The 27202-nt window shown below is 43.5% G+C and overlaps 2 protein-coding genes across 5 annotated transcripts in view; one reads left to right on the top strand and one right to left on the bottom strand.

The window, feature by feature from the left end:
• LOC140719008 (guanylate-binding protein 1-like) overlaps nt 1-16118 on the top strand; it is a 31775-nt gene extending 15657 nt beyond the window's left edge. For 3 of the 4 annotated variants that reach the window (XM_073033318.1, XM_073033319.1, XM_073033321.1), the window contains 6 exons: nt 4895-5082; nt 5704-5949; nt 7893-8173; nt 8664-8876; nt 10375-10477; nt 13945-16118. In XM_073033318.1, coding sequence (XP_072889419.1) covers nt 4895-5082; nt 5704-5949; nt 7893-8173; nt 8664-8876; nt 10375-10477; nt 13945-14264 — 1351 coding nt within the window. In that variant the 3' untranslated portion in view covers nt 14265-16118. The remainder of the gene's footprint in view (nt 1-4894; nt 5083-5703; nt 5950-7892; nt 8174-8663; nt 8877-10374; nt 10478-13944) is intronic. The other variant, XM_073033320.1, reaches the window with a different exon arrangement.
• LOC140719013 (guanylate-binding protein 1-like) overlaps nt 1-27202 on the bottom strand; it is a 637966-nt gene that overhangs the window by 184374 nt on the left and 426390 nt on the right. The gene's annotated exons all lie outside the window — the stretch shown is intronic.

Genomic DNA, 27202 nt, shown 5'->3' with positions numbered 1-27202 from the left:
TAATGCAAGGTGTATTGTGAACAAAACAGATGAGCATAGAGCATGGGTCAGTACTTGGAGCTACGATGTGGTGGCCATTACAGAGGCTTGAATGGCTCAGGAACAGGAATGGTTACTTCAAGTACCGGGTTTTAGATGTCTCAAAAAGGATAGGGAGGGAAGCAAAACAGGTGGCAGGTGGGGCGTGGCACTGTTGATCAGAGATAGTGTCGTGGCCATGGAGAGATTGGAGTCTTGGTGGGTGGAGATTAGCAACAGGAAGGGGGTCAATAACTTTACAGGGTGTTTTTATAGGCTGCCCAATAGTAACAAGGATATCGAGGAGCAGATAGGGAAACAGATCCTGGAAAGGTATGATAATAACAGACTTGTCATGATGGGAGATTGCATCTCCCTAGAGCAAGGGGTTTAGATGGGCTGCAGTCTGTCAGGTGTGTTCAGGAAGGTTCTTGGACACAATATGTAGATAGGCCTGCAAGAGGAGAGACTGTACTTGATTTCGTACTGGGAAATGAACCTGGTCAGGTGTCACATCTCTCAGTGGGTGAGCATTTTGGAGATAGTGATCATAATTCTATCTCCTTTACCATAGCATTGGAGAGAGATAGGAATAGACAAGTTAGAAATGTGTTTAATTGGAGTAAAGGCAATTATGAGGCTATCAGGCAGGAAATTGGAAACCTGAACTGGGAACAGATGTTCTCTGGGAAAAGTACATAAGAAATGCAGCAAATGTTCAGGGTATATTTGTGTGGAATTCTGCATAGCTATGGTCCAATGAGATAGGGAAGTTGTGAAGGTACAGAAACCGTGGTGTACAAAGGCTGTAATCAATCTAGTCAAAAAGAAAAGCTTACAAAAGGTTCAAAGAGCTAAGTAATGTTAGAGATCTGGAAGATTATAAGGCTAACAGGAAGGAGATTAACAAGGAAATTAGGAGAGCCAGAAGGGACCATGAGAAGGCTGTGGCGGGCAGGAATTAGGACAACTTCAAGGCATTCTACGAATATGTGAAGAACAAGAGAATAAGACGTGAAAGAATAGGGCCTATCAAGTGTGACAGTGGGAAAGTGTGTATGGAACTGGAGAAAGCAGCAGAGGTATGTAATCAGTAATTTACTTCAGTATTCATTGATGATGAGAGGCATTGATTGTATGGGTAGTCAGAGGCTTTTTCTCAGGGCTGAAATGGTTACCACAAGAGGACACAGGTTTAAGCTGCTGGGGAGTAGGTACAGAGGAGATGTCAGGGGTAAGTTTTTTACTCAGAGAGTGGTGAGTGCATGGAATGGGCTGCCGGCAACGGTGGTGGAGGCGGATACGATAGGGTCGTTTAAGAGACTTTTAGATAGGTACATGGAGCTTAGTAAAATAGAGGGCTATAGTAAGCCTAGTAATTTCTAAGGTAGGGACATGTTCGGCACAACTTTGTGGGACGAAGGGCCTGTATTGTGCTGTAGGTTTTCTATGATTCTATGTTTCTATTCACTATGGAAAAGGATCTTAGTGGTTGTAGTGATGCCTTGCAGCAGACCAAAAAGCTTGAGCATGTAGATATTAAGAAAGAGGATGTGCTGGGGCTTTTGAAAAGCATCAAATTGGATAAGTCACTGGGACCAGATTAGGGGTACTTCAAGCTACTGTGGGAGGTGAGCGAGGAGACTTCTAAGCCTCTGGCGATGATCTTTGCATTATCAATGGGGATAGGAGAGGTTCTGGAGGATTAGAGGGTTGTGGATGTTGTTCCTTTATTCAAGAAAGGGAGTAGAGATAGCCCAGGAAATTATAGACCAATGAGTCTTAATTCAGTGGTTGGTAAGTTGATGGAGAAGATCCTGAGAGGCAGGATTTATGAACATTTGGAGAGATATAATATGAGTAGGAATAGTCAGCATGGCTTTGTCAAGGGAAGGTCGTGCCTGAATGAATTTTTTGAGGATGTGACTGAACACATTGATGAAGGAAGAGCAGTAGATGTAGTGCATATGGATTTCAGCAAGGCATTTGATAAGGTACCCCATGCAAGGCTTCTTGAGAAAGTAAGGAGGCATGGGTTCCAAAGGGACATTGCTTTGTGGATCCAGAACTGACTTGCCCATAGAAGGCAAAGAGTGGTTGTAGACAGGCCATATTTTGCATGGATGTCGGTGACCAGTGGTCTGCCTCGGGGATCTGTTCTGGGACCCTTACTCTTTGTGATTTTTATAAATTACCTGGATGCAGAAGTGGAGGGATGGGTTAGTAAATTAGCTGATGACACAAAGGTTGGAGATGTTGTGGATAGTGTGGAAGGCTGTCAGAGCGGGACACTGATAGGATTGAAAACAGGGCTGAGAAGAGGCAGATGGAGTTCAACCCAGAACAGTACGAAGTGGTTCATTTCGGTAGGTCCAATATGATGGCAGTATTAATGGTAAGACTCTTGGCAGTATTAAGATTCAGATGGATCTTAGGGTCCGAGTGCATAGGACTCTCAAAGCAGCTGCGCAGGTTGACTCTGCGGTTAAGAAGGAATACAGTGTATTAGCCTTCATCAATTGTGGAATTGAATTTAGGAGCTGAGAGGTAATGTTGCAGCTATATAGGTCCCAGGTCAGACCCCAATTGGAGTACTGTGCACAGTTCTGGTTGCCTCACTACAGGAAGGATGTGGAATCCATGGAAAGGATGCAGAAGCGATTTACAAGAATATTGCCTGGATTGGGGTGCATGCCTTATGAAAACAGGTTGAGTGAACTCAGCCTTTTCTTCTTGGAGTGACAGATGATGAGAGCTGACCTGATAGAGGTGTATAAGATGATGAGATGCATTGATTGTGTGGATAGTCAGAGACTTTTTCCCAGGGCTGAAATGGTTGCCACAAGAGGACACGGGTTTAACGTGCTGGGGAGTAGGCACAGAGATGTCAGGGCTAAGTATTTTACGCACAAAGTGGTGAGTGTGTGGAATGTGATGCCAGCAACAGTGGTTGCCTCGGATATGATAGGGTCTTTTAAGAGACTTTTGGATAGTTGCATGGAACTTTGAAAAGTAGAAGGCTATGTGTAAGCCTAGTAATTTCAAAGGTCGGGACATGTTCGGCACAACTTTGTGGGCCGAAGGACCTGTATTATGCTGTAGGTTTTCTATATTTCTAAATGTGTCTCATGTACGTGCCTCACCCACTTCTTCTGCTGGCTGGGTAAATATAATCACCACCCTTTGTGAATAAAATATTGACAACTCAGATTCTTATTAATCCTTTCAGTCTAACCATAATACTCTAGCCTGTAGTTTTCATTTCCAGAACCTTGCAATCAAAGATCACTGACCCTATCAATGCCCATCATGATTTTGTTTTTACAGCCCAATCACCCCTCAATCTTCTATGCGCCAAAGAATAACGGCAAAGATGTCTAACCTCTCAGTTCAATGAATGTTTTCCTGCTCTCTTTCTGGTTTAATCACATCCTTGCTATCACCGCATGACCAGAACTGTACACATTACTCCAAGTGTGACCACACCAATGCTTTGTATAACTTTACTGTAACCAGCCACTTCAAGCTAAGAGCACTAACTGATGAAGACCAACCTATGAAAAACGTCTTCACACCCTCAATCTCCCTAATTCTGACTCCCCTTTAAGGGAACCAAGCACCTCTTCACCAAGGTCCTTCTGTTGCAGAAAGGTACCAAGACCATTGCTTTCAAAAGTCCTTCAATGATTAATCCTTCCAAAATGTAACTCTACATACTTATCTGAATTCCTTTTGAAATTCCCGAGCCCAGTTGCCCAGCTGATCAGGATCCTATTGCATTTACTGGTATTCTTTTTCACTTTGACAGTGAAATAATGCTTGAGAACTGTGCCTATCTCCAGCAGTTCCACAATTACATTTCCATCTTGCTCTTTCAGGGGCCTGGCTTGCCCCCATGTTACTCTTTTTTCATTAATATATTTTGAAAGTCACCAGGAGTTTTCCTTAATTTTCTTAACTAATGTCACTTTATTCTTCATTTCACCCTCCAAATTTCCATCTTAAGTTTACACTGGATGCCTCTATATCTGTTCAATGATTCACTTGATTCCAACTGCATATATCTGAATCACGACTTGTCCCGTTTTCTTCACCAAAGTTACAATATTTCTTGACATCTTGAGTTCTCTACTACCTGCAGCTTTTCCTTTTACTCATCGTGACCCTCACCCTCAGGAAGAAATCTTCACAATGACATGTGTCTCTTAGTCACCCTCTTTCTGAGGGGGAGATCTGTACACTGGCGATTATTTCAGTCCATCTTGCTGAGTGGGATATCTGCACACTGACCAGTGTCGCAAACACAAGGAAATCTGCAGATGCTGGAAATTCAAGCAACACACACAAAATACTGGTGGAACGCAGCAGGCCAGGCAGCATCTATAGGAAGAAGCACCGTTGTCGTTTCGGGCCAAGACCCTTCGTCAGGACTAGCTGAAAGAAAAGATAGTAAGAGATAGGGATTTCCCTTCTCCAGCTATGTATCCCTTTTGCCAATCACTTTTCCAGATCTTAGCTTCACCCCACCCCCTCCGGTCTTCTCCTATCATTTTGCATTTCCCTCTTACTATCTTTTCTTTCAGTTAGTCCTGATGAAGGGTCTCAGCCCGAAACGTCGACAGTGCTTCTTCCTATAGATGCTGCCTGGCCTGCTGTGTTCCACCAGCATTTTGTTTGTGTTGACTGACTAGTGTCTCTCAGTCCCTCTCTCTGAAGGGCGGACACGTACTCTAATACGCCTCTGTCTCTCTTTCAGCTGTACATTGACTAGTGTCTCTCAGTGTTTCTGTCTCGGGGGCAGATCTGTACAGTGTCTGATATTCCTCACCATTTTCCTGCCAACCATTCATTCCTTTATCCTTGATGTTGCTCCCAGTTTTGTAACTGAACTGTCGAAGCGGATCCAGATGAAGTCCAAGCCTGATGACTCTGACAGTTGGGATTTTGTCCGTTTCTTCCCTGAATTTGTCTGGTTGATTCGTGATATGACTCTGACAATGACGATCGATGGAACACCTGTGACTCCAAATGAGTACCTCGAATACAGTCTGAAATTGAAGAACAGTCAGTATACAGCAGTATCCATCTCTGGGGAGACAGGGCAAACTTGGAAAGGGGCCAGAGAAGGAAGGGAGCACTGAAGTCAGTGTGTGAAAGGATGGTGGAGGAAGAGGCAAACTTTTACCTTTGAGAATCTGTGCACACACTCTCCAGGGCCTCCAAACCCATTGACATCTCTTATTCTCCACTTACTCTGCATTCCCCTGTCCTGTTCATATTCACATTTCCTCACAATTCTCTACAATGACTTAATACCAATGTACACCGTCCTCTGGTTTGATGGTATAAATGCACCATTTCCACCAAGCTGACACCTCAGCCGATTGGCAGGGTGCCACTCTCCCACACACACACCCCTCTCAATCAATATGACCCTCAACTACTCTGTACAACACCTATGTCACATCATTCCCCTCCATGACCCAACTACAATGCACGTGATGCCCCTCCCACACATCCTGTCCCTCACCAACACATCTTGCAAACTGCTTCCCCTCTGTTTCCTTCCTGTCCTTCCCCTATTTCTCCTCAGAGCCCTGTGGGTAACAGTTGCCATGTTGGGAATGGGAGAACAGACTCAGTAAGGGTGATTCCTGCCTGATTCCTGGTTCTTTTTTTTTACAGGTGAGATCAGAAAGCAGGACAAGGAATATAATGAACTCCGCAGGTGTATCCGCAATCATTTTCCCTCACGTTGCTGCTTTGCATTTCCCTTTCCCACACACCCAAATAATGTCAGGCAGCTCCAGGAATTGGAGGACAAGGATCTGGATGAGGGTTTTGTCAAGGAGCGGAAGAACTTCATCAATTACATTCACACCCACACGAAAGTCAAGAGAGTTGTTGGGGGTCAGCTGGTCACGGGCAGGAGTGAGTAACCGGGCAAAACCTCACCAACTCTCTTCAGTATAACACACTAACCTGGCATGAGAAAATATGTAGATGCTGGAAATCTGAAGCAACACACACAAAATGCTGGGGGAACTCAGCAAGCCAGGCAACATCTATGGAAAAGAATAAACAGTTGACATTTCATGCCAAGACCCTTTATTGGGACTGGAAAGGAAGGGGAGAAATCAGAATAAGAAGATGAGGGTGGGGGCAAGAGGAAAAAGTACAAGTTGGTAGGTGATAGGTGAAACGGGAAGAGGGGGAGGGGTGAAGAAAGGAGCTGGGAAGTCGATTGGTGAAAGAGATGAAGGCAGGGGAAGGGGAATCTGATAGGAGAGAACTGAAGACCAGGAAGGAAGGGGAAGGGGTTAGAGCACCACATGGAGGTGAGGGGCAGGTGAGAAGAGAAGGTGTGAGCAGGAAGCAATAATGGGGAATGGTGAAGGAGATGTTGGGGGGCAAAATTATTGGAGTTCAAGAAATTGATATTCATGCTATCATGTTAAGCATTTTTACCCCATCTGCCACAAAAACCGGGATTTCCTTGCGGCCACCTATTTCAATCCTACTTCCCATTTCATTCCAACATGTCTGTCCATGGCCTCTTTTGCCACGATGAGGCCAGGGTATAAACTCTCTGGGTAGTCTCCAACCTGATGAACATTAATTTCTCAAACTACTTACCTGCCCATCACTTTCTTCTGTTGCTTCTTCCCTTCCCTTTCTTCCATGAGCTTCAGTCATCCCCTGTCACATCCCGCACCCCCTCCCCCCCCCACTGTCTCCAGCCCTTTATCACATTCACTGGAAGTAAAGACTTCCCAGTTCTTTACTTCAACCCCCTTCTCCTCTCCCGGTTTCATCTCTCACCTGCCACCTTGGACTTCTTCCTCTCCCTCCCCCACCTTCCTATCCTGATTTCTGTTCTTCCTTTCCAGCCACAGTGAAGAGTCTTGGCCTGAAGTATTCAGTTGGAATGGGAATATACTATCAGAGTACACGGGAATGTGGACAGTAGGATTGAATGCGAAGGGATTTGGATGCCTTTGGAATTGCGTACAAGGAAAGTGAATGGGAAGCAGCTGAGATCCCATTGGAAATGTGTACATTGGAAGTGAATAGGATGGGTTTGGAATTCCATTGGAAATGAGTGGGACGGTGTGGGATACCAACAAGTGTGTTGAGGGTAAGATGAATGAAAAGAGATGGAGTTCACTACGAGTGAATTTGGAGGTGTTGGATCCCATTGGGATTATGAATTGTGGGATTGAATCGGAAGGGTTGGGTTCCCATTGGGAGTGTGGACTGTGGGATTGAATGGGAAAGTGGTGGGATCACGTTGGCAGTATGAATGATAGGACAGCATGAGAACCCGCTGGGTAGCCTCCAACCTGATGGCATGAACACTGACTTCTCTAACTTCCGTTAATGCCGCTCCTTCCCTTCTTACCCTATCCCTGACATATTTAGTTGTTTGTTTGTTTTTCTCTCTCTCTGCCCATCACCCTGCCTGTTCTCCATCTCCCTCTGGTGCTCCCCCCCCCCTTTCTTTCTCCTGAGGCCTCCCGTCCCATGATCCTTTCCCTTCTCCAGCTCTGTATCAATTTTGCCAATCACCTTTCCAGCTCTTGGCTTCATCCCACCCCCTCCGGTCTTCTCCTATCATTTTGCATTTCCCCCTCCACCCACTACTTTTAAATCTCTTATTATCTCTCCTTTCAGTTAGTCCTGATAAAGGGTCTGGGCCCGAAATGTCGACAGTGCTTCTCCTTATAGATGCTGTCTGGCCTGCTGTGTTCCACCAGCATTTTGTGTGTGTTGGCTATGAATGATAATGGGTTGGGTATGTTGATATATGGAGAGTGGGGATTAAGGTTGTGATCAGATCTCCAGGTACTGACCTCCAGAAATATCCCACACAGGATTTGTTGAATTGGCCAAGGCGTACGTGGGCATGATGGCAGATGGGGTCCTACCATGTGTGGAGAGCAGTGTCGCCAAATTAGTGGAGGTGGAAAATAAAGCAGCAGCAGATGATGCCCTGAAATTCTATGATGATTCAATGAAAGAATTCTCAGAATCTAATTGTTATTCTGTGAGAAAACTCATAGAACTATACAATAAGAGGAGTTCAGAAGCACTCGATATGTTCCAGAAAAGATCTATGAACAACAACAGTGACCAACACATCGAACAGCTGGAGGTGAGCTTCTAATCTTCAGTGATTACCTGCTATCTCATCTCTGAACAACAGTCCCTGGATCCAAACCTTACAGACATAGACTGAGAGACAAAGAGCAAAGACATCATCATGAACATGAGGGGGTGAGACACTGGACAGTATATTTCGCTCCCTGAGTGAGAGTGGCAGAGAGTCACTGGTCTGTATACATGTCCCTCCCAATTAGTGTACAGATCTCTGCCTGAGAGAGAGTGACTCAGAGATAGTGTTAGTGTACAGATCTCTTACTGCGAGAGATGGACTGAGAGATAGTGATCAGAGTACAAATCTCTCCCTGAGAAATGAGGAACTCAGAGATACAGTTAGTGTGCAGATCATCTCCTTGAGAGACAGCAACTCAGAGATATAGTTGGTATGCAGATATACCCTTAAGAGCGAGGCACTGAGAGACACTGGTCAATGTAAAATACTTTGTTTCCTAGTTTACTGTACAGCTTTCCATCACTTCCAGGAGAAGATGAGTTCTACCTACAATTCTGTCATGGTCAACATGAAGAAAAGGTCACAAGAGGAATGTGAGACACTTCTAAAAAAAGTAATGTCATCAATTAAAAAAAACCTGACATCTAGACATTACCTGAGACCTGGTGGTTTTCAGAAGCTTCAGAAGGATCTTGATAAGGCCATCAAGGAGTATAAAGAAAAGACTATGAATCAGACGGAGGTGTGTTCAATATTTTACATATAACCATATAACATATAACAATCACAGCATGGAAACAGGCCATTCTGGCCCTCCTAGTCCGTGCCGAACTCTTAATCTCACCTAGTCCCACCTACCCGCACTCAGCCCATTACCATATAGGCATTTACTTTTCAATTCTCATATCTTTTGCTTCTTCTGCCTTGTATGGATTCAGAAAATTCCCCCATCTGCCTCCTTCCATTCACCCAACAAAAGTGAATTTGATTTCCTCTCTCCATAACATCTGGAATGGGATCAACTGGGTGGAGTGTATTGATGATTGGGAAACCAGTAATGGTGGGCTCTTGGAGGAGTTACATTGGGTGAGGATTATTTATGATGGGGGTAGTGCCTGTGGGGCTGTGGCAGGAGTTTAGTAGGTGGGGTTTTTCGTTAATGAGAGTAGTGCCTATGGGACCATGGCAGAAGCTTCAATCGGTGCGGTTTGTCAGTGATGGTTGTAAGTGCTTGTGGGACAATGGGAGGAGATTCTATGGGTGGAGTACATGATAGGGAGATGGTCATGGGATGTGGGAGGGAAATCAATGGTTGGACAATCAGTAATGGGGCAGAGTATCCATGGGCTGTGGGTATTATTTTTTAATGCTAGTTTTCAAGAGTCTTCCAATCTCTCCCTTAAAAATCCTAACTCTGCTTCTACTGTGCTTCAATGCACAGAGTTCTAAAAAACAAACAGGCATGGTGAGTAAAATGCTTGTCTCATATCACCGTTGATCAAGCTGCCTGTTTTTCTAACTCAGCTTTGCAATTCATGACCATCTCCCATATACAAACATCCAGACTGTGAACATAGTTCTGGGTTTTCTCACATGCATCTAGTCCCAAGCTGTCTACTTTCTCTAATAAGGTTATCTGTCTATCCGGGTATCAGTCCAGGAAACTATCACTGAACTGCTTCCAGTGTGTCAGTGTTAAAGGAGACCTATACTGTCCCTATTCCAGATGTAATCTCACCAAAACCTGATATAACCGAAGTATTTCCCTTCACTTTTGTTAGACACTCTCTCTCTCACATACTTGCACACAAACATTTTGTAAATCTTGCATGAGTACACCCAGATCCCTCTACATCTCAGAATTTCACAAACTCTTCCATTTTGCTAATATGCTTTATTTATATTTCTGCCATAATGGATATTTTGCATTATTCCAAATTGTGCTCAATTTGCCTGATCCTTGTCCATTCACAGAACCTATCTCTCTGCTCTTCATCACATCTGTGTGTCATTTTTACAATTTATCCTTGTATCATTTTAAAATCAAATCTGCCTGCATTGAAAGCCACAATATAAATTCTATATAGGCTCCATTTGTGGTTTTACAAATTTCCTGTAGATTGGTAAGAGAAGTTCCTTAATTGTCTACCAATCCCCAGCACAAGATGTTCTCTGTTCCTGTGGATTGATGTGATGGGAGAGAATTGGACATGAATGGTTGTATCTTCTCTTCTCTGTAGTGGTGCGCTGTCCTCACCCATTTCCTGGAAGAGGAAAAACATAATTTCGACCATATTCAGGAAATGGACAGCAAGCTGAAAGATAAACAAATGCGTATCTCTGGTAAGAAAATAAACAAAGTGCTCAAGATATTCTGGTCGGGGTATGTCTGTAGATTTAAAAATAATTCTGAGTCTGAAAGCTAAAAATGGGAAACACTCCTGTTGTGTATTTTACCTCAGAGTTCATCAGAAGGAACAAAGTCATAGTGAGATCAGTGAGGGGTCTACTGATGATTTAGACATGTTCATATTAAGAAGTTGGTGTTGGGTCTTTCGAAGAACATAAACAAATGGCCATGGTGGGGTAGATTTGAGGCAGGAGTGCAGGGGTCATCAGTGAGGAGTGGGTACTCTTTGTCAAAGAGATACAGGTTCAGAGACAACAGAAGGGGTTGGCATTATGATGTAATTGGAACAAGCATAAATACCAACTCATTAACCTTTTATTGTGCACTGTTCATTTATTTTTGAAATGCACAGCTATTTGTCTTTCCCTTTGCTGTCCTGCTGCTACCCAGCAACAAATTCACATCATATCTTGGTGATGATAAACCTGAACTCATTGAGGTGTAAGCACATGATGGAGAATGGAAAGCCCTTGCTGAGGACAAACAGCTCTGCTTCAGAGAGAGGAAGGTCAGACAGGCTATTGAAGGCATAGCAGGAGGTGGAGTTGGGGTCAGGAGTCGGTAAAGGGTCAGGAGGATTGTAGGAAGTAAGGAGGTAAAAGGAGGAGGGCTCAGAGGGTTGCAGGGGTTACAGGATACTGGGAGGCATGGAATACCAGGAGAGTGTGGGGAAAATGCTAGAAGACGAGAGGCAGTAGGACCCAGTGGTGGCATGAAATAATAACATTACAGTGGCAGAGCAATAAATAAAAATATCCAGTGCATGTTAGATTAGATCAACAGGTGTGATGGAGATTTGCACATTATGTGAAGAGATCAAATTATTCAAGGCATTCTTGTGGAGGACTAAGTAGAATGCATCAGAGATAGCTTTCCAAAACAATGTGCTATTGACACTACAAGGGATTGTGCTATCTTTTTCTCAATCTGGGTAATGAGAGAGTGTTCTGATCTTGTATTTGGAGATCATCTTGGAAAGGGTGATCAGAGAATCATTGAATTTCTCATACAAGTGGAGAATGCAATAGCTTGATCCAAAACCCATTGTATTATACTGAAACAAGGGAGAATACAACAGGATAAGAGAGGAGTTGGCTGGTGTTGATTAGAAACTCTGGCTACATGGTAGGACAGTAGCTGCAGGAGTGAGACACCAGTATTTACCCCGATCATGGCTGTGGGTGATGGGAATGGAAAAAAGCTGTGGGATACTGACCCCTCTCAAGGGGCAAATTAATGGTGCTCTCGTGGTTGTGGGACCTCCCAGTGTTGTTGCTGGGGCATTGAATAGGGTAACAAGGAGGACATAGACCATCAAGGTTGTGTATTCTGTTCAGACTCCAGGGTAGACCAAGAGCTACCCATTTCTGAATGAGGAATATTTTCCCTGGACTTCTTCACCGAGGTTCAGAGACTGTGCAATGTGTTTTGATGAGGAGTCTTGCTCATCTCTACCTCAGGACAGGCTCTGGCTGGACTTCCAGACCCAGGAGCTATGAGCACAAACTTTAGTCTGATGCCTGATGTGGAGATGATCCTGCCCCTGTGGTCAGCAACAGTCTCAGATTCCCCTGAGGTGTCTGAGGATTACTTCACCCCTGATCCTGGGGTAAGGATTGTGTTGGAGATGGAACAAGCTGGTGGGTTTGGGACACCCGCTGCAGAGAGGAATGCACATGTCAGCTTTGAGTGGTATCTGCCTGGAATGGGACAGGTACTTGTGGTAGTTGGGGGTGTTGGTGCCCATTCACAGTAAGAAGATGAACTGCCATGTGTCCTATACAATGATTCCTCTCATCCTACTCCTGAAATAAGTCTCCACTGGCTACTGACTTCTAGGTTGGAAATGGTACAGCTCATGAGATATGTCTGTACCATTCTCCAATACACTTGGTGCTGTGCTCGGACCGCCACCTGTTGTAGGCAGGGTCCACATACTGGCTCTTTAACAACCAGCACTTTATAAAGGCTGGAAGGCAGACATTTCCAAGACTTTTTCTGACTGTTGTGAGAGACGTAGAGGAGGAGCAGCAGTGTTTCCCATCCCTAAGGCTAAGGTGGGTTGTGGGCAAAGCTCACATTTGCCTCTTCTGTCAAGAGTATAACCGGTGGCCGATCAAGGAGTGAAGGAGATTGAGAAGGAGGACAGAGATTAAAGTTTAAATATGAGGTTGTTGATTGCATGCATATTTGTAAAGAATAATCTTATACAATTATACAATATACAAATATCAAAGAAATGACTTTTTGGAAACAAAACAGGTTGAACAGTGATGTCCTTCTTTAAAGAATGGGATTTCCCTCCCTCCATTATTTCACTCCATTAGCAGTGATAGAGTTCCTCTTGCACTTAACAATCACCCCAGGATTCTCCACATCCAACACATCATCCTCAGCATCTTCCGCCATCTCCAATTAGATCCTACCACTACACATATCTTTACCACCCTCTCCCTCCACTTTCTGCAGGGATTGCTCCCTCCGCAATTTCCTTATCCATGTGTCTCCCCCACCCCCCTCCCACTCCCAAATATTTCCCTCCCACCACTTAACCCTGCAAGCAGCCTAAGTACTACACTTGCCCATACACTTCCATAATCATCCCCATTCAAGGCTGTCCTTCCAGGTGAGGCAAAACTTCACCTGCAAATCTGCTGGGGTCATCTATTGTGTCTGGTGCTCCTGATATGGCCTCTGCATTGGTGAGACCCATTGTAAATTGCGGGACTGCTTTGACAAGCACCTCCACATTATCCGCCGCAAGCAGGAATTCCCAATGGCTGAACAAATTAATTACAATTCCCATTCCCATTCTGATGTCAGTCCAGAGCCTCCTCCTGTGCCAAGAGGAGGCCATGCTCAGGGTCGGGAAACAACACCTAATATTCCATCTGGGAAGCTTCCAAACTAATGGCATGAATATTGATTTCTCCTTCAGGTAAACAAATTTCCCCTGCTCCTTCATCTATTACCTACTCTGACCTTTTACTTCTTCTCACCTGCTTATTACTACCCCAAGTTCCTTCCTTCTTCCCTTTCTCAGATAATTTTCTCTCCTCTTCTACCATATTGCTTCCACTCCAGCCCTTGACCTATTTCTCCCCACCTGGATTCACCTAATCTTCCAGCTAGTATCTTTCCCCTCACTCTTTTTTTATTCTGGCATCTTCTCCCTTCCTTCTCAGTTCTGAAGTCGGGACTCAGCTGAAACACTGACTGTCTATTCATTTCTGTAGATGCTGCCTGACCTGCTGAGCTCCCCCAGATTTTTTGCATGTTGTCGTAGGCTGAACAGTGAGCAAATCTCACTCTCAAAGTCCTGTCACACACACCTTGGGGAAGTGACTCCTTTCCACTCTCTGCATGGACTAACCAATTCATCCTCTGCTCCTTTTGTCAGCTGTCAAAGAGGAGCTCTCAAGGCTGATACATGAGAAACTGAAGATGGAGCAGGAGAGGAATGCAGCTGAGGAACGCAGAAATAAAGAGATCATGGATCAGATCAGGAAAAGGTTTGAGGATGGTAAAAAGTGCAGCGCGGATGAGCTGATGGAAGCTATGGAGCATATGAGCAGTGAGATGAAGAAATACGAAGTTGAAGGCAGGAAGGAGGATGCAGAAAGAGCTCAGCAGAGGTATGAGTACCTGAAAAAGAAATATGAAGAGGCAACAAAATGGAGTTTCATGAAATTCGGAAGGAGACTGCTGCAAATATTTTAGAGCTGATAACTGTGGTAAAATTGTATCCATTGCAGGAAGGAAATAATAAATGCGTACATTTAGAAATGTGTTCACAGCACCAATCCTGTGACATCCCTAACAGTTTCCACTCACTCCCCTTCCCCAGCCTAATCATTGAACTGGACCCTAAATATTGTAAACCACACACATTCCACATCCAATCCCCAGCTGGATATCAGAGGCACACACTGAAACATTTAAAGTGGGGCCAGAATCCAGCTGGCGATTTTCAGTACCACAGGGATGTGACTGAGGCAGTATAATATTTCCCACTCACTAAATCTCCTCACACAGCCCACAGAGACTCCCTCATCACTGACTCCCCCACTCCCATCACATGCCATGGGCATTCTCCCCCATCACTGACAGGCTCCACCTACTGAGCCCCCTCCCACAGCCCATGGACGTTTTCCTCAATCACTTTTTCACCATCCATCATGCAGATTCCCACAGCTCAGGGACAATCTCTCCAGTTACCAACTCCCCACCTCCCACACTAGATCATTTTTCACATTCCATTTACACTCTCTTTCATCACCATCTCTCCATCCGCCCAACTCATTGATCCCCCTCACACAGCTGACAGTGTGAGCACAGCTGATTCCCCTCACACAGCTATCCAATAACCAACTCTCCTCACCCACTAAATCCACTCCACAATCGCAGGCTGTCTCCCTCTTCACCAACTCCCCCACCTACTGAATCCTCTCACGAAGCCTAGACTCTTTCCAATCACCAGCTGTCCCCACCCAATGAATCCTCTCCTGCAGCCCACAGACTCTCCCCACCCATTGAACTCCCTCCCACTGCCCATCTACATTCTCCCACACCTCAACGACTGAATTGCCTCCCACAGCTCATGGACAGCTAGGTCTTATCCCGTTCTTATCCACGTGTTTTCAATCCTCTTATATACCTGTCCCCAATGTACCACAATTATCTGAACTATCAGTTATAAGGGGCTCTGTTTATCCTTCTGCAATTCATCAAAATCTCTTTGGCACATATGTCAGCTCCCACAATCTCCTTTTCTCCTGGTTCAGTGTTCTGGGTCAGTGGTCAGCTCTACTCAATACTGACCCTGTGTTGATAATGTGGCCTTCCTCCACTCTGCTCTGTGTTCTGTGGATCTCTCTCACCGGCAGATTTTCCTCCAGGAGGCTGATGGGGAACTTGTCATCTCCCTCTGGCTGCTACATTCCCACCATCAATCCACAATCAGTGTGATTACTGGATCACACTAATTATCCAGACAATAAATCTGACCACCAGCAATGAACAATTGGAAGCTGAAATGAGAGAACAGATGAAAATTCAGCAGAGATACACGAGAATGAAGATGCTAAAATCCAGAACAACAAACAGTAAGATGGAGGAATCTCCAGTGGTTGAGCAGCATCTGTTGGTGGGGATGGGGGTAAAGGAGTTGCTGACACCAGGTCAAGATCATGTATTAGAACTGATAGAGGTGTCCTTGACAGAGGGACCCAACCCAAAATGTCAACAATTGCTTTCCTACCACAGATACTGCTTGAGCCACAGAGTTCTTTCAGCAGGTTATTGCTTTAGATAAGTTTAGTGAATAGTTTTAGTTAATAGTTTTGTTAAGTAACGTTGATGCTACATTTAACCACAATGTAACTTTATTAACAGATCAGTAATCTTTCAAATTAGCCGAATGAATGTAACTGCAATAATAAGAATCAGGATCTATATGTGTGGATAAACTGAGATATTGGATCCTCATCCCACCAAATGGAAGTGTGGATTGAGACACTAGTAGTTTGTATATGCTGTTAAATCAGTGAAACTTTAATAAAGGTCTGGTGCGAAGCAGGAGGTGTTCTCTATTGCATTTTGGACATTCCGGGAGTAGAAGAATATGATGGCTCTATCTTTGTAGGTAAGAATGAAGACTATTGGTTCAAAGTTTAAGTTATTATCAAAGTATGTATGGAATATGAAACTCTGAGATGCTTCTTCTTCATATAGCCACAAAACAACATAAAAAGAAATGAAGCCAGTTCACAGAGAAACTGCAAACCCACCCATCCCACCCCCTGCACAAAAAAAACGGCAGCACAATCATCAACTCCCCAAACCCCTGTCCCCCTGCATGGAATGCAACAAAATATCGGCCCCCAAATCCCCCACCCTCCATAAAAACAAATTAAAACACAATGAGAACATCGACCCAAGCCTCCCTTCCTCCCACACAAACAACACAACAAGAACATCAACCCCTCAAATCATCCTCACCCCACCCAAAAATACAGAATACACAAACCATAAGGTTGAAAATTTTACTGGCCATAGTGCATATCCATAACTGCAGAAACCTCGGTAACATCATCGAAAGGGAATCACAGAGGACTTTATTCAGCGACTGTGGAAGCATTAATCAGTGAAATGAAATTGAACAATAGATTGCAGTATCTTCTCTTTGAGGGTTGCACTTGCTTCCTTCTGGAATCTTCTTGGAGACAGCAAAGCGCTGGATCACCCCATTGATCATCAAGCTGTAAATCACAGATTCTAACAGTTCTAGAAGCACATTCAAAATGAAAAACAGATGTAAAAGAAGTGATATAAATAATTTTGTGGTCTATCCAGAAGATTTTTTTTTCCCTGAGGGAGTGTAGCATGCAGGAACTATCTTGACAGGAATCTTTACTGCAACAGGAATGAGTGACATTGATGAAGATAGCCTCACATTAGTGAATATCAACTAAGTCACTGTGGCCAAAGTAGTTTGCAAATTGAAGTGTGAAACAAAATGTCAACTGGTTAATTTTCAATGTGACGCTTGAGGTGGAAAAGGTGAGCCAATATTTGCCCTTGCCTCCATAAGCAACTCTGGTGAGATCACTATAGTTCAAATTGTGAAGTTCTCCAGTGCAGGTAACATGATTTTAGATTTTAAACCTTAAAAGGAACTGTGGGGTGGATCAGAGAGGGACAAACATTGTAGTTATAAACAGGAAATAACACAAGAGACATTATAACCTTCGATTATAATTTTTGTATTGGTAATTATATCCCTCATGTTTATTATATACTGACTGCTATTATATTAAATTCAGACCAGTGGCTCCATTGAAGGCACAATAATCAGGGAACCAAACGTGGGTGACCTTGCAGAGTTGACAGGTTGGGATATCTGCTGAGTGGGTTTGTTTGGTGAGAGGAATAATCAGTTTATTGGACCTCTAAGCAGGATCCAAAGCTTGTTCAGCCTGCTGCCGATTCTCATCCTGTTGGCCCTACATCCAGCACCCACAGGTGCTACAGAGCAAACAGAACATCAGTAAATACTTGTCTCAGGATTTGGTTCAGCATGTGTGGCATGTTCTTGTACAATACTCAGGTCAACATCATCATTGTATCATTTGCCTGAGCATCTGCACCTGTATTATAGCTGGAATAAGTTGGAATACACTACACTAGACAGGAGATGTAATCACATGCCAATTACCTAAATATAGAGTACTAACAATGGAATGTCCATAAGAACTCAAAGAGGCATTATTTTCAACGAGACTGAATCACTGACTCAGAATTAGAGAAGGTAATTTATTTTTAAATTCTTCTGGAAGTGAATTTGCAAGTAGGTCACTACAATGTTTACTAATGTTGGAGAGACCTTAGTCAGGAAGGAAATTAAATGTTCAGAACGACTAGGATTGAGTTGTGAATTTCACCTTGGTTAGCCCTTTCTAATCCATGTAGCTATCCAATTGCATTTTACACATTATTGAACCTGCATCAGCTACTTCTTCTCAGAGCTTCTTCCATGTCTAAGTGATATGCACTGTCCCTTGTGTAAAATAAGTTTCTATTCAGTCTTTACCCTCTCATCTTAAACCTCTATGCTTTAGCTCTTTATTCCCATACTCTGGGGAAAAGACTGAGTGCACCATGCTTCACACGATTTTACGCATTTCTACAAGGAAACAGTCCCAACCTATCCAGCAGCTCCCTATTAATTTTTGCCCAAAGACGTGGCACATCCTTGTCAATCTTCTCTGCACCTTTCCTTTTGCAGAGTGACTAAAACCTAACACAATACTGCAAGTCCAACATCTCATACATTTGCAACATAAACTTTGAAATTTCCTAACCTGAATACTCAGTGCCATAACTGACTAAGGCCAGAAAGCCAAAAGCACTGTCTATCTGTGCCTCTATTTCAGGAAACCATGTACCTCTGTTCTAAAAACACCTCCCAGGGCTCTAACATAGACTTAATAAGTCTGGCCTTGATTTGACTTTACCAAGTGCAACACCTCAGACTTATCCAAATTATGACCACAAGACCAGAAGACATAGGAGCACAATTTGGCCATTTAGCCCACCACAATCTTCTCTGCAAATGCATTGTGGCCGATTCCATTTTCTTCATAACCCTATTCTCCTTCCTTCTCCCCACAACCTTTGAGGCCCTGACTAATCAAGAACCTATTATCCCCAGATTTAAATAGAACCAATCACTTATACTCCAAAGCGGTTTATTGCAATGAATTCCACTGTTCAATACCCTTCAGTTAAAGAAATGCTTCCTCATCTCTATTCTAAGTGGACATCCCTCTACTGTGAGACTGTTCTCTCTGTGCATAACCTACATCAGTGAGGCACTCCTCATACTTCTAAGCTCCAGTGAGAACAGGTCCAGAACCATCAAATGCTCCTTATATGTTAACCCTTTATTTCTGGAATTATTTTTGTGAATCTCTTCTGGACCCTCTCCAATGCTAGCATATCTGTTTTTAGATTAGGGGCCCAGAACAGCCCTTGATACTCTTAGTTATATATGACCAATGTCATATAAAGACTTGCCATTACAAGACTTGCTTTCATGTTCCAGTCCTCTCGAAATGAGTGTCAATATTCCTCTCCTTAATCTTCAGGGAATCTTGCCCAAAGACTCCCAAGTCCCATTGCACCTCTGATGTTTGAATTTTCTTCCCATATAGAAAATAGTCTACACCCCCTTTCCCTTGTACCCAAATGCATGGAAAGCGGCCAGTGAGTGAGTGGGCCAGTGAAGGAGTGGAGATTTGAGGCGTTGACTCGAGAGATTCTGGCAGTTTTGGCAGTTGGACTGTGCAATCAAGTCAATCAAGATTTGAATAGCTCAGCGGAAAGCTGTTGATTAGACAATCAAGATTTGAATAGCTCAGACTCAGCAGAAAGCAGCTGATTGGGCAATCGAGGTCAGCTGACCAAGCAGTTTGAAAAGCTCAAACAAATAAATAGAATGCGCGCATGCCAGTGAAGGTGTGGAGGTTTGACTCGAGATGCTTTGAAGAGAAGAGGCAGAGGATGAGCTTCACTCCAAGTGAGGTAAGGCCGGGTAAATTCCTTTCAAAGGAGAAAGTTTCAAAAGTTGAGGCAAGTATTGGGTAGGTCATGGCAGCTGAGATCGGCCCCATGGTTTGTTCATCCTGCAGCATGTGGGAAATCAGGGATACTTCCAGTGTCCCTGACAACTAGGATCGGGAGTTTGTAGAGTGCCTACGAGATGCATTCTTGGAACAGCTTGTACGAGAGCCGACCAGGAACAAGACTATTCTGGATTTAGTGTTATGTAATGAACAAGATTTGATAAGTGATCTTGCAATAAAGCAACCATTAGGAGGTAGTGACCATAATATGATAAGTTTTTATCCGCAATTTGAGAAGGATAAGGGCAACTCGGAGGTGGCAGTGTTGCAGTTGAACAGGGGAAACTATGGAGCCATGAGGGAGGGGCTGGCCAAAGTTGACTGAACAGATAGCCTAGCAGAAAAGACAGTGGAACAGCAATGGCAGGTATTCTTGGGAATAATGCACAAGGTGCAAAATCAGTTCATCCCCCAGAGAAGGAAGGATTCAAAGGGGGAAAAGGGGCCACAGTGGTTGACAAAGGAAGTCAGAGATTGCATAGCATTAAAAAAAGGAAGTATGACAGAGCTAAGGTGAGTGGGAGGACAGATGATTGGGAAGTTTTTAAGGAACAACAGAACTTAACTAAAAAGACAATACGGGGAGAAAAAATGAGGTACGAATGCAAGCTAGCCAGGAATATAAAGGAAGATAGCAAAAGCTTTTTCAGGTATGTGAAGAGAAAGAAGTTAGTTAAGAACAACGTTGGGCCCTTGAAGAATGAATTGGGTGAAATTGTTATGGGAAACAGAGAAATGGCAGAAGAATTTAATTACTTTAGATCTGTTTTCACTAAGGAAGACAAAAGCAATCTCCCAGATGTATGGATGGGCCAAGGACATAGGGTAACAAAGGAAATGAAACAGATTGACATTAGGAAGGAAACGGTGATGAGAAGACTGATGGGACTGAAGGCTGACAAATCCCCAGGTCCGGATGGTCTGCATCCTAGGGTACTAAAGGAGGTGGCCCTGGATATTGCAGATGCATTGGTAATCATTTTCCACAATGTTCCTTAGATTCAGGATCAGTTCCTGAGGATTGGAGAATGGCTAATGTTATCCCACTTTTTAAGAAAGGAGGGAGGGAGAAAACAGAACTATTGACCAGAACTATCAGCCTGACATCGGTGGTGGGGAAGATACTAGAGTCCATTATTAAGGATGAAATAGTGGCATATCTAGATAGCAGTGATAGGATTGGGCTGAGCCAGCATGGATTTACCAAGGGTAAATCATGCTTGACTAATCTGTTGGAGTTTTTCGAGGATGTAACCAGGAAGTTAGACGGGGGAGATCCGGTGGATGTAGTGTACCTCGATTTTCAGAAGGAATTTGATAAGGTCCCACATAGGAGATTGGTGGGTAAAATCAAAGCTCAGGTCATTGGGGGGAAGACATTGACATGGATAGAAAACTGGTTGGCAGATAGAAAGCAAAGGGTAGTGGTGAATGGGTGTTTCTCGGAATGGCAGGTGGTGACTAGTGGGGTGCCACGGGCTCGGTATTGGGACCACGGCTGTTTACAATTTACGTCAGCAATTTGGATGAAGGCATTGAAAATAACATCAGCAAATTTGCTGATGATACTAACCTGGGTGGCAGTGTGACATGTGATGAGGATGTTAGGAGAATTCAGAGTGACTTGGATAGGCTGGGTGAGTGGGCAGATACTTGGCAGATGACGTTTAATGTGAATAAGTGTGAGGTTATCCACTTTGGGAGTAAGAACAGGAAGGCAGATTATTATCTGAACGGTGTAGAGTTAGGTAAGGGAGAAATACAAAGAGATCTAGGAGTCCTTGTTCATCAGTCACTGAAGGTGAATGAGCAAGTGCAGCAGGCAGTGAAGAAGGCTAATGAAATGTTGGCCTTTATTACAAAGGGAATTGAGTACAAGAGCAAGGAAATCCTCTTGCATTTGTACAGGGCCCTGGTGAGACCACACCTGGAGTATTGTGTACAGTTTTGGTCTCCAGGGTTAAGGAAGGACATCCTGTCTGTAGAGGAAGTGCAGCGTAGATTCACGAGGTTAATTCCTGGGATGTCTGGACTGTCTTACGCAGAGAGGTTAGAGAGACTGGGCTTGTACACACTGGAATTAAGGAGATTGAGAGGGGATCTGATTGAAACATATAAGATTATTAAGGGATTGGACAAGATAGAGGCAGGAAATATGTTCCAGATGCTGGGAGAGTCCAGTACCAGAGGGCATGGTTTAAGAATAAGGGGTAGGTCATTTAGGACAGAGTTAAGGAAGAACATCTTCTCCCAGAGAGTTGTGGGGGTCTGGAATACACTGCCTCGGAAGGTAGTGGAGGCCAATTCTCTGTATGCTTTCAAGAAGGAGCTAGATAGGTATCTTATGGATAGGGGAATCAAGGGATATGGGGACAAGGCAGGAAACGGGTATTGATAGTAGTTGATCAGCCATGATCTCAAAATGGCAGTGCAGGCTCGAGGGGCTGAATGGTCTACTTCTGCACCTATTGTCTATCTATATCTACCTATATGTGCAGGAAGTGTATCCAACTGCAGCTTCTGGCAGACTGCATTGAGCGTCTGGAGCTACAATTGGACTCATACTGGAGCATCCGCGATGCTGAGAAAGTCATGAATAGCACATTCAGTGAGTTGGCCACACCACAGGTAAAGGCTACACAGGCAGAAAGGGAAGGGGTAGCCACTAGACAGCGTAACAGTAGGCAGGTAGTGCAGGAGTCCCCTGAGGTAATCTCCCTCCTAAACAGATATACTGTTTTGGATACTGCTGGGTGGCGATGTCTCATGAGGAGAAGGCAGCAGCAGCCGAGTTCATTGCACCATGGGTGGCTCTGCAATAGAGGAGGGAAGGAAAAGGAGTGGGAGAGCTATAGTGATAGGGGATTCGATTGTAAGGGGAATAGATAGGCGTTACTGCGACCGCAAGCGAGACTCCAGGATGGTATGTTGCCTCCCTGGTGCAAGGGTTAAGGATGTCTCTGAGCAGCTGCAGGACATTCTGGAATGGGAGGGTGAACAGCCAGTGGTTGTGGTGCACATACCTACGATATAGGTAAAAAAACGGGATGAGGTCCTACAAAGTGAATTTAGGGAGTTAGGAGATAAACTAAAAAGTAGGACCACAAAAGGTAATAATTTCTGGATTACTACCAGTGCCACGCGCTAGTCAGAGTAAAAATAGGAGGATATTTCAGATGAATATGTGGCTTGAAAATGGTGCAAGGGGGAGGGATTCAAATTTCTGGGGCACTGGAACCAGTTCTGGGGGAGGTGGGACCGATATAAACAGGACAGTCTGCACCCGGGCTGGACTGGAACCAATGTCCTAGGGGGAGCGTTTGCTGCTGCTGTTCAGGAGGCTTTAAACTAATGTGGCAGGGGGATGGGAACAAGTGCAGAGAGACAGAGGGGTGTAAAATGAGGGTAGAAGCAAAAAGTAGTAAGGTGAAAAGTAAAAGTGGCAGGCAGGCAAATCCAGGGCAAAAAGCAAAAAGGGCCACTTTTCAACATAATTGTATAAGGGCTAAGAGGAGCATTCATAACAATGTAGATGAATTGAATATGCAGATAGTTATTAATGAACATGATATAGTTGGGATCACAGAGACATGGCTCCAGGGTGACCAAGGATGGGAGCTCAACATCCAAGGATATTCAATATTCAGGAGGGATAGACAAGAAAGAAAAGGAGGTGGGGTAGCATTACTGGTTGGAGAGGAGATTAACACAATAGAAAGGAAGGACATTAGCCTGGAGGATGTGGAATCGATATGGGTAGAGCTGCATAACACTAAGGGGCAGAAAACACTGGTGGGAGTTGTGTACAGGCCACCTAACAGTTGTAGTGAGGTTGGGGATGGCATTAAACAGGAAATTAGAAATGCGTGCAATAAAGGAACAGTAGTTATAATGGGTGACTTCAATCTACATATAGATTGGGTGAACCAAATTGGTAAGGGTGCTGAGGAAGAGCATTTCTTGGAATGTATGCAAGATGGTTTTCTGAATCAACATGTCGAGGAACCAATTAGAGAGCAGGCCATTCTAGATTGGGTATTGAGCAATGAGTAAGGGTTAGTTAGCAATCTTGTCGTGCGAGGCCCCTTGGGTAAGAGTGACCATAATATGGTGGAATTCTTCTTTAAGATGGAGAGTGACATAGTTAATTCAGAAACAAAGGTTCTGAATTTAAAGAAGGGTAACTGAATGTATGAGACGGAATTAGCTAAGATAGACTGGCAAATGATACTTAAAGGGTTGACGGTGGATATTCAATGGCAAGCATTTAAAGATTGCATGGATGAACTACTACAGTTGTTCATCCCAGTTTGGCAAAAGAATAAACCAGGGAAGGTAGTGCACCCGTGGCTGACAAGGGAAATTAGGGATAGTATCAAGTCCAAAGAAGAAACATATAAATTAGCCAAAAAAATGGCACACCTGAGGACTGGAAGAAATTCAGAGACCAGCAGAGGAGGATAAAGGGCTTAATTAGGAAAGGGAAAAAAGAGTATGAAAGAAAGCTGGCAGGGAACATAAAAACTGACTGTAAAATCTTTTCTTTCTTTTTAAATCTTTTTATTAATTTTTAAACAAACATAAATGAAACGTGAATACAAAGAGTTTGAGAGTACATAGTTAGTAGTTTAAATAAACATTCAAATAGATGATAATCAATATATAATAACCTCCCAAACTCATGGTAATTACGAACAAAAGACGTAAAAAAAAACCAAAAAAAAAACGAACCAGCATGAGCCATTGCATTATGTCAAATATATACAGTAGTGCCAATAACTCCATACCTCCATCCAAATAATTAAGGATAATAAAAGTGAGGTTTAGGAAAAGACAATTTAACTCGTATGAAAATGTTGAATATTTAAATGGTCTCCAAGTCTCTTCAAATTTAACTGAAGGATCAAAGACAACACTTCTAATTTTTTCTAAGCTCAAACAAGAGATAGTTTGAGAAAACCACTGAAATATAGTTGGAGGATTAACTTCTTTCCAATTCAATAGAATAGATCTTCTAGCCATTAATGTAACAAATGCAATCATCCGTCGAGCTGAGGGGGATAAACAACTATTATCCGCCATTGGTAAGCCGAAAATTGCAGTAATAGGATGCAGTTGGAAATTGAAATTCAGAACTGTTGAAATAATACCGAAAATATCTTTCCAGTAATTTTGCAAACAAGGGCAAGACCAAAACACGTGGGTCAATGAGGCAACTTCAGAATGACATCTGCCACAGGTTGGGTTAACATAAGAATAAAATCGAACAAGTTTATCCTTAGACATATGGGCTCTATGTACAACCTTAAATGGTATTAGGGCATGTTTAGCATAAATAGAAGAATTGACTAATTGTAAAATTTTCTCCCACTGCTCAGTGGGTAATGTAAAAGCTTTTATAGATACATGAAAAGAAAAAAATTGGTCAAGACAAATGTAGGTCCTTTACAGTCAGAAACAGGTGAATTGATCATAGGGAACAAAGACATGGCAGACCAATTGAATAACTACTTTGGTTCTGACTTTACTAAGGAGGACATAAATAATCTTCCAGAAATAGTAAGGGACCGAGGATCTAGTGAGATGGAGGAACTGAGGGAAGTCGTGTTAGGTAAATTGAAGGGATTAAAGGCAGATGAATCCCCAGGGCCAGATGGTCTGCATCCCAGAGTGCTTAAGGAAGTAGCCCAAGAAATAGTGGATGCATTAGTGATAATTTTTCAAAACTCCTTAGATTCTGGACTAGTTCCTGAGGATAGGGGGGTGGCTAATGTAACTCCATTTTTTTTTAAATGAGGGAGAGAGAAACTGGGGAATTATAGACCGTTAGTCTGATGTCAGTGGTGGGGAAAATGCTAGAGTCGATTATCAAAGATGTGATAACAGCACATTTGGAAAGAGGTGAAATCATCGGACAAAGTCAGCATGGATTTGTGAAAGGAAAATCATGTCTGACGAATCTTATAGAATTTTTTAAAGATGTAACTAGTAGAGTGGATAGGGGAGAGCCAGTGGATGTGGTATATTTAGATTTTCAAAAGGCTTTTGACAAGGTCCCACACAGGAGATTAGTGTGCAAACTTAAAGCACATGGTATTGGGGGTATGGTATTGATATGGAAAGAAAATTGGTTGGCAGACAGGAAGCAAAGAGTGGGAGTAAACGGGACCTTTTCAGAATGGCAGGCAGTGACTAGTGGGGTACCGCAAGGCTCAGTGCTGGGACCCCAGTTGTTTACAATATATATTAATGATTTAGACGAGGGAATTAAATGCAGCATCTCCAAGTTTGCAGATGACACGAAGCTGGGCGGTGGTGTTAGCTGTGAGGAGGATGCTAAGAGGATGCAGGGTGACTTGGATAGGTTAGGTGAGTGGGCAAATTCATGGCAGATGCAATTTAATGTGGATAAATGTGAGGTTATCCACTTTGGTTGCAAGAACAGGAAAACAGATTATTATCTGAACGGTGGCCGATTAGGAAAAGGGGAGATGCAACGAGACCTGGCTGTCATTGTACACCAGTCATTGAAGGTGGGCATGCAGGTACAGCAGGTGGTGAAAAAGGCAAATGGTATGTTGGCATTCATAGCAAAAGGATTTGAGTACAGGAGCAGGGAAGTTCTACTGCAGTTGTACAAGGCCTTGGTGAGACCACACCTGGAATATTGTGTGCAGCTTTGGTCCCCTAATCTGAGGAAAGACATTCTTGCCATAGAGGGAGTACAGAGAAGGTTCACCAGATTAATTTCAGGGATGGCAGGGCTTTCATATGAAGAAAGACTGGATCGACTATGCTTATACTCACTGGAATTTAGAAGATTGAGGGGGGGGGGGATCTTATTGAAAAGTATAACATTCTAAAGGGATTGGACAGGCTAGATGCAGGAAGATTGTTTCCAATGTTGGGGAAGTCCAGAACGAGGGGTCACAGCTTAAGGATAAAGGGGAAGCCTTTTAAGACCGAGATAAGGAAAAACTTCACACAGAGAGTGGTGAATCTGTGGAATTCTCTGCCACAGGAAACAGTTGAGGCCGGTTCATTGGCTATATTTAAGAGGAAGTTAGATATGGCCCTTGTGGCTAAAGGGATCAGGGGGTATGGAGAGAAAGCAGGTACAGGGTTCTGACTTGGATGATCAGCGATGATCATACTGAATGGCGGTGCAGGCTCAAAGGGCCAAATGGCCTACTCCTGCACCTATTTTCTATATTTCTGTTTCTATGCATGACCAGAATACTTCCCTATATTATATTAGCCATTTCTTTCCCCATTCCTCTAATCTTAATCATACTGAAGACTCACTTCTTTCACAATTCAACTGGCCCTCCACCTACCTTTGCATCATCTGCAAAGTTGGCCATCAATTCCATCATCCAAATGACTGACATACAACTTGCAAAGAAGCATCCCAACATCAACCCCTGCAGAACAGCACTAGTCACTGAAATATTACTAATATCTCCACAATCT

The sequence above is a fragment of the Hemitrygon akajei genome, chromosome 31 (assembly GCF_048418815.1).
Source record: "Hemitrygon akajei chromosome 31, sHemAka1.3, whole genome shotgun sequence".
Lineage (NCBI taxonomy): Eukaryota > Metazoa > Chordata > Chondrichthyes > Myliobatiformes > Dasyatidae > Hemitrygon > Hemitrygon akajei.
The sequence above is the reverse complement of the archived record's forward strand: the minus strand, read 5'-3'. Positions and strand labels throughout refer to the sequence as shown.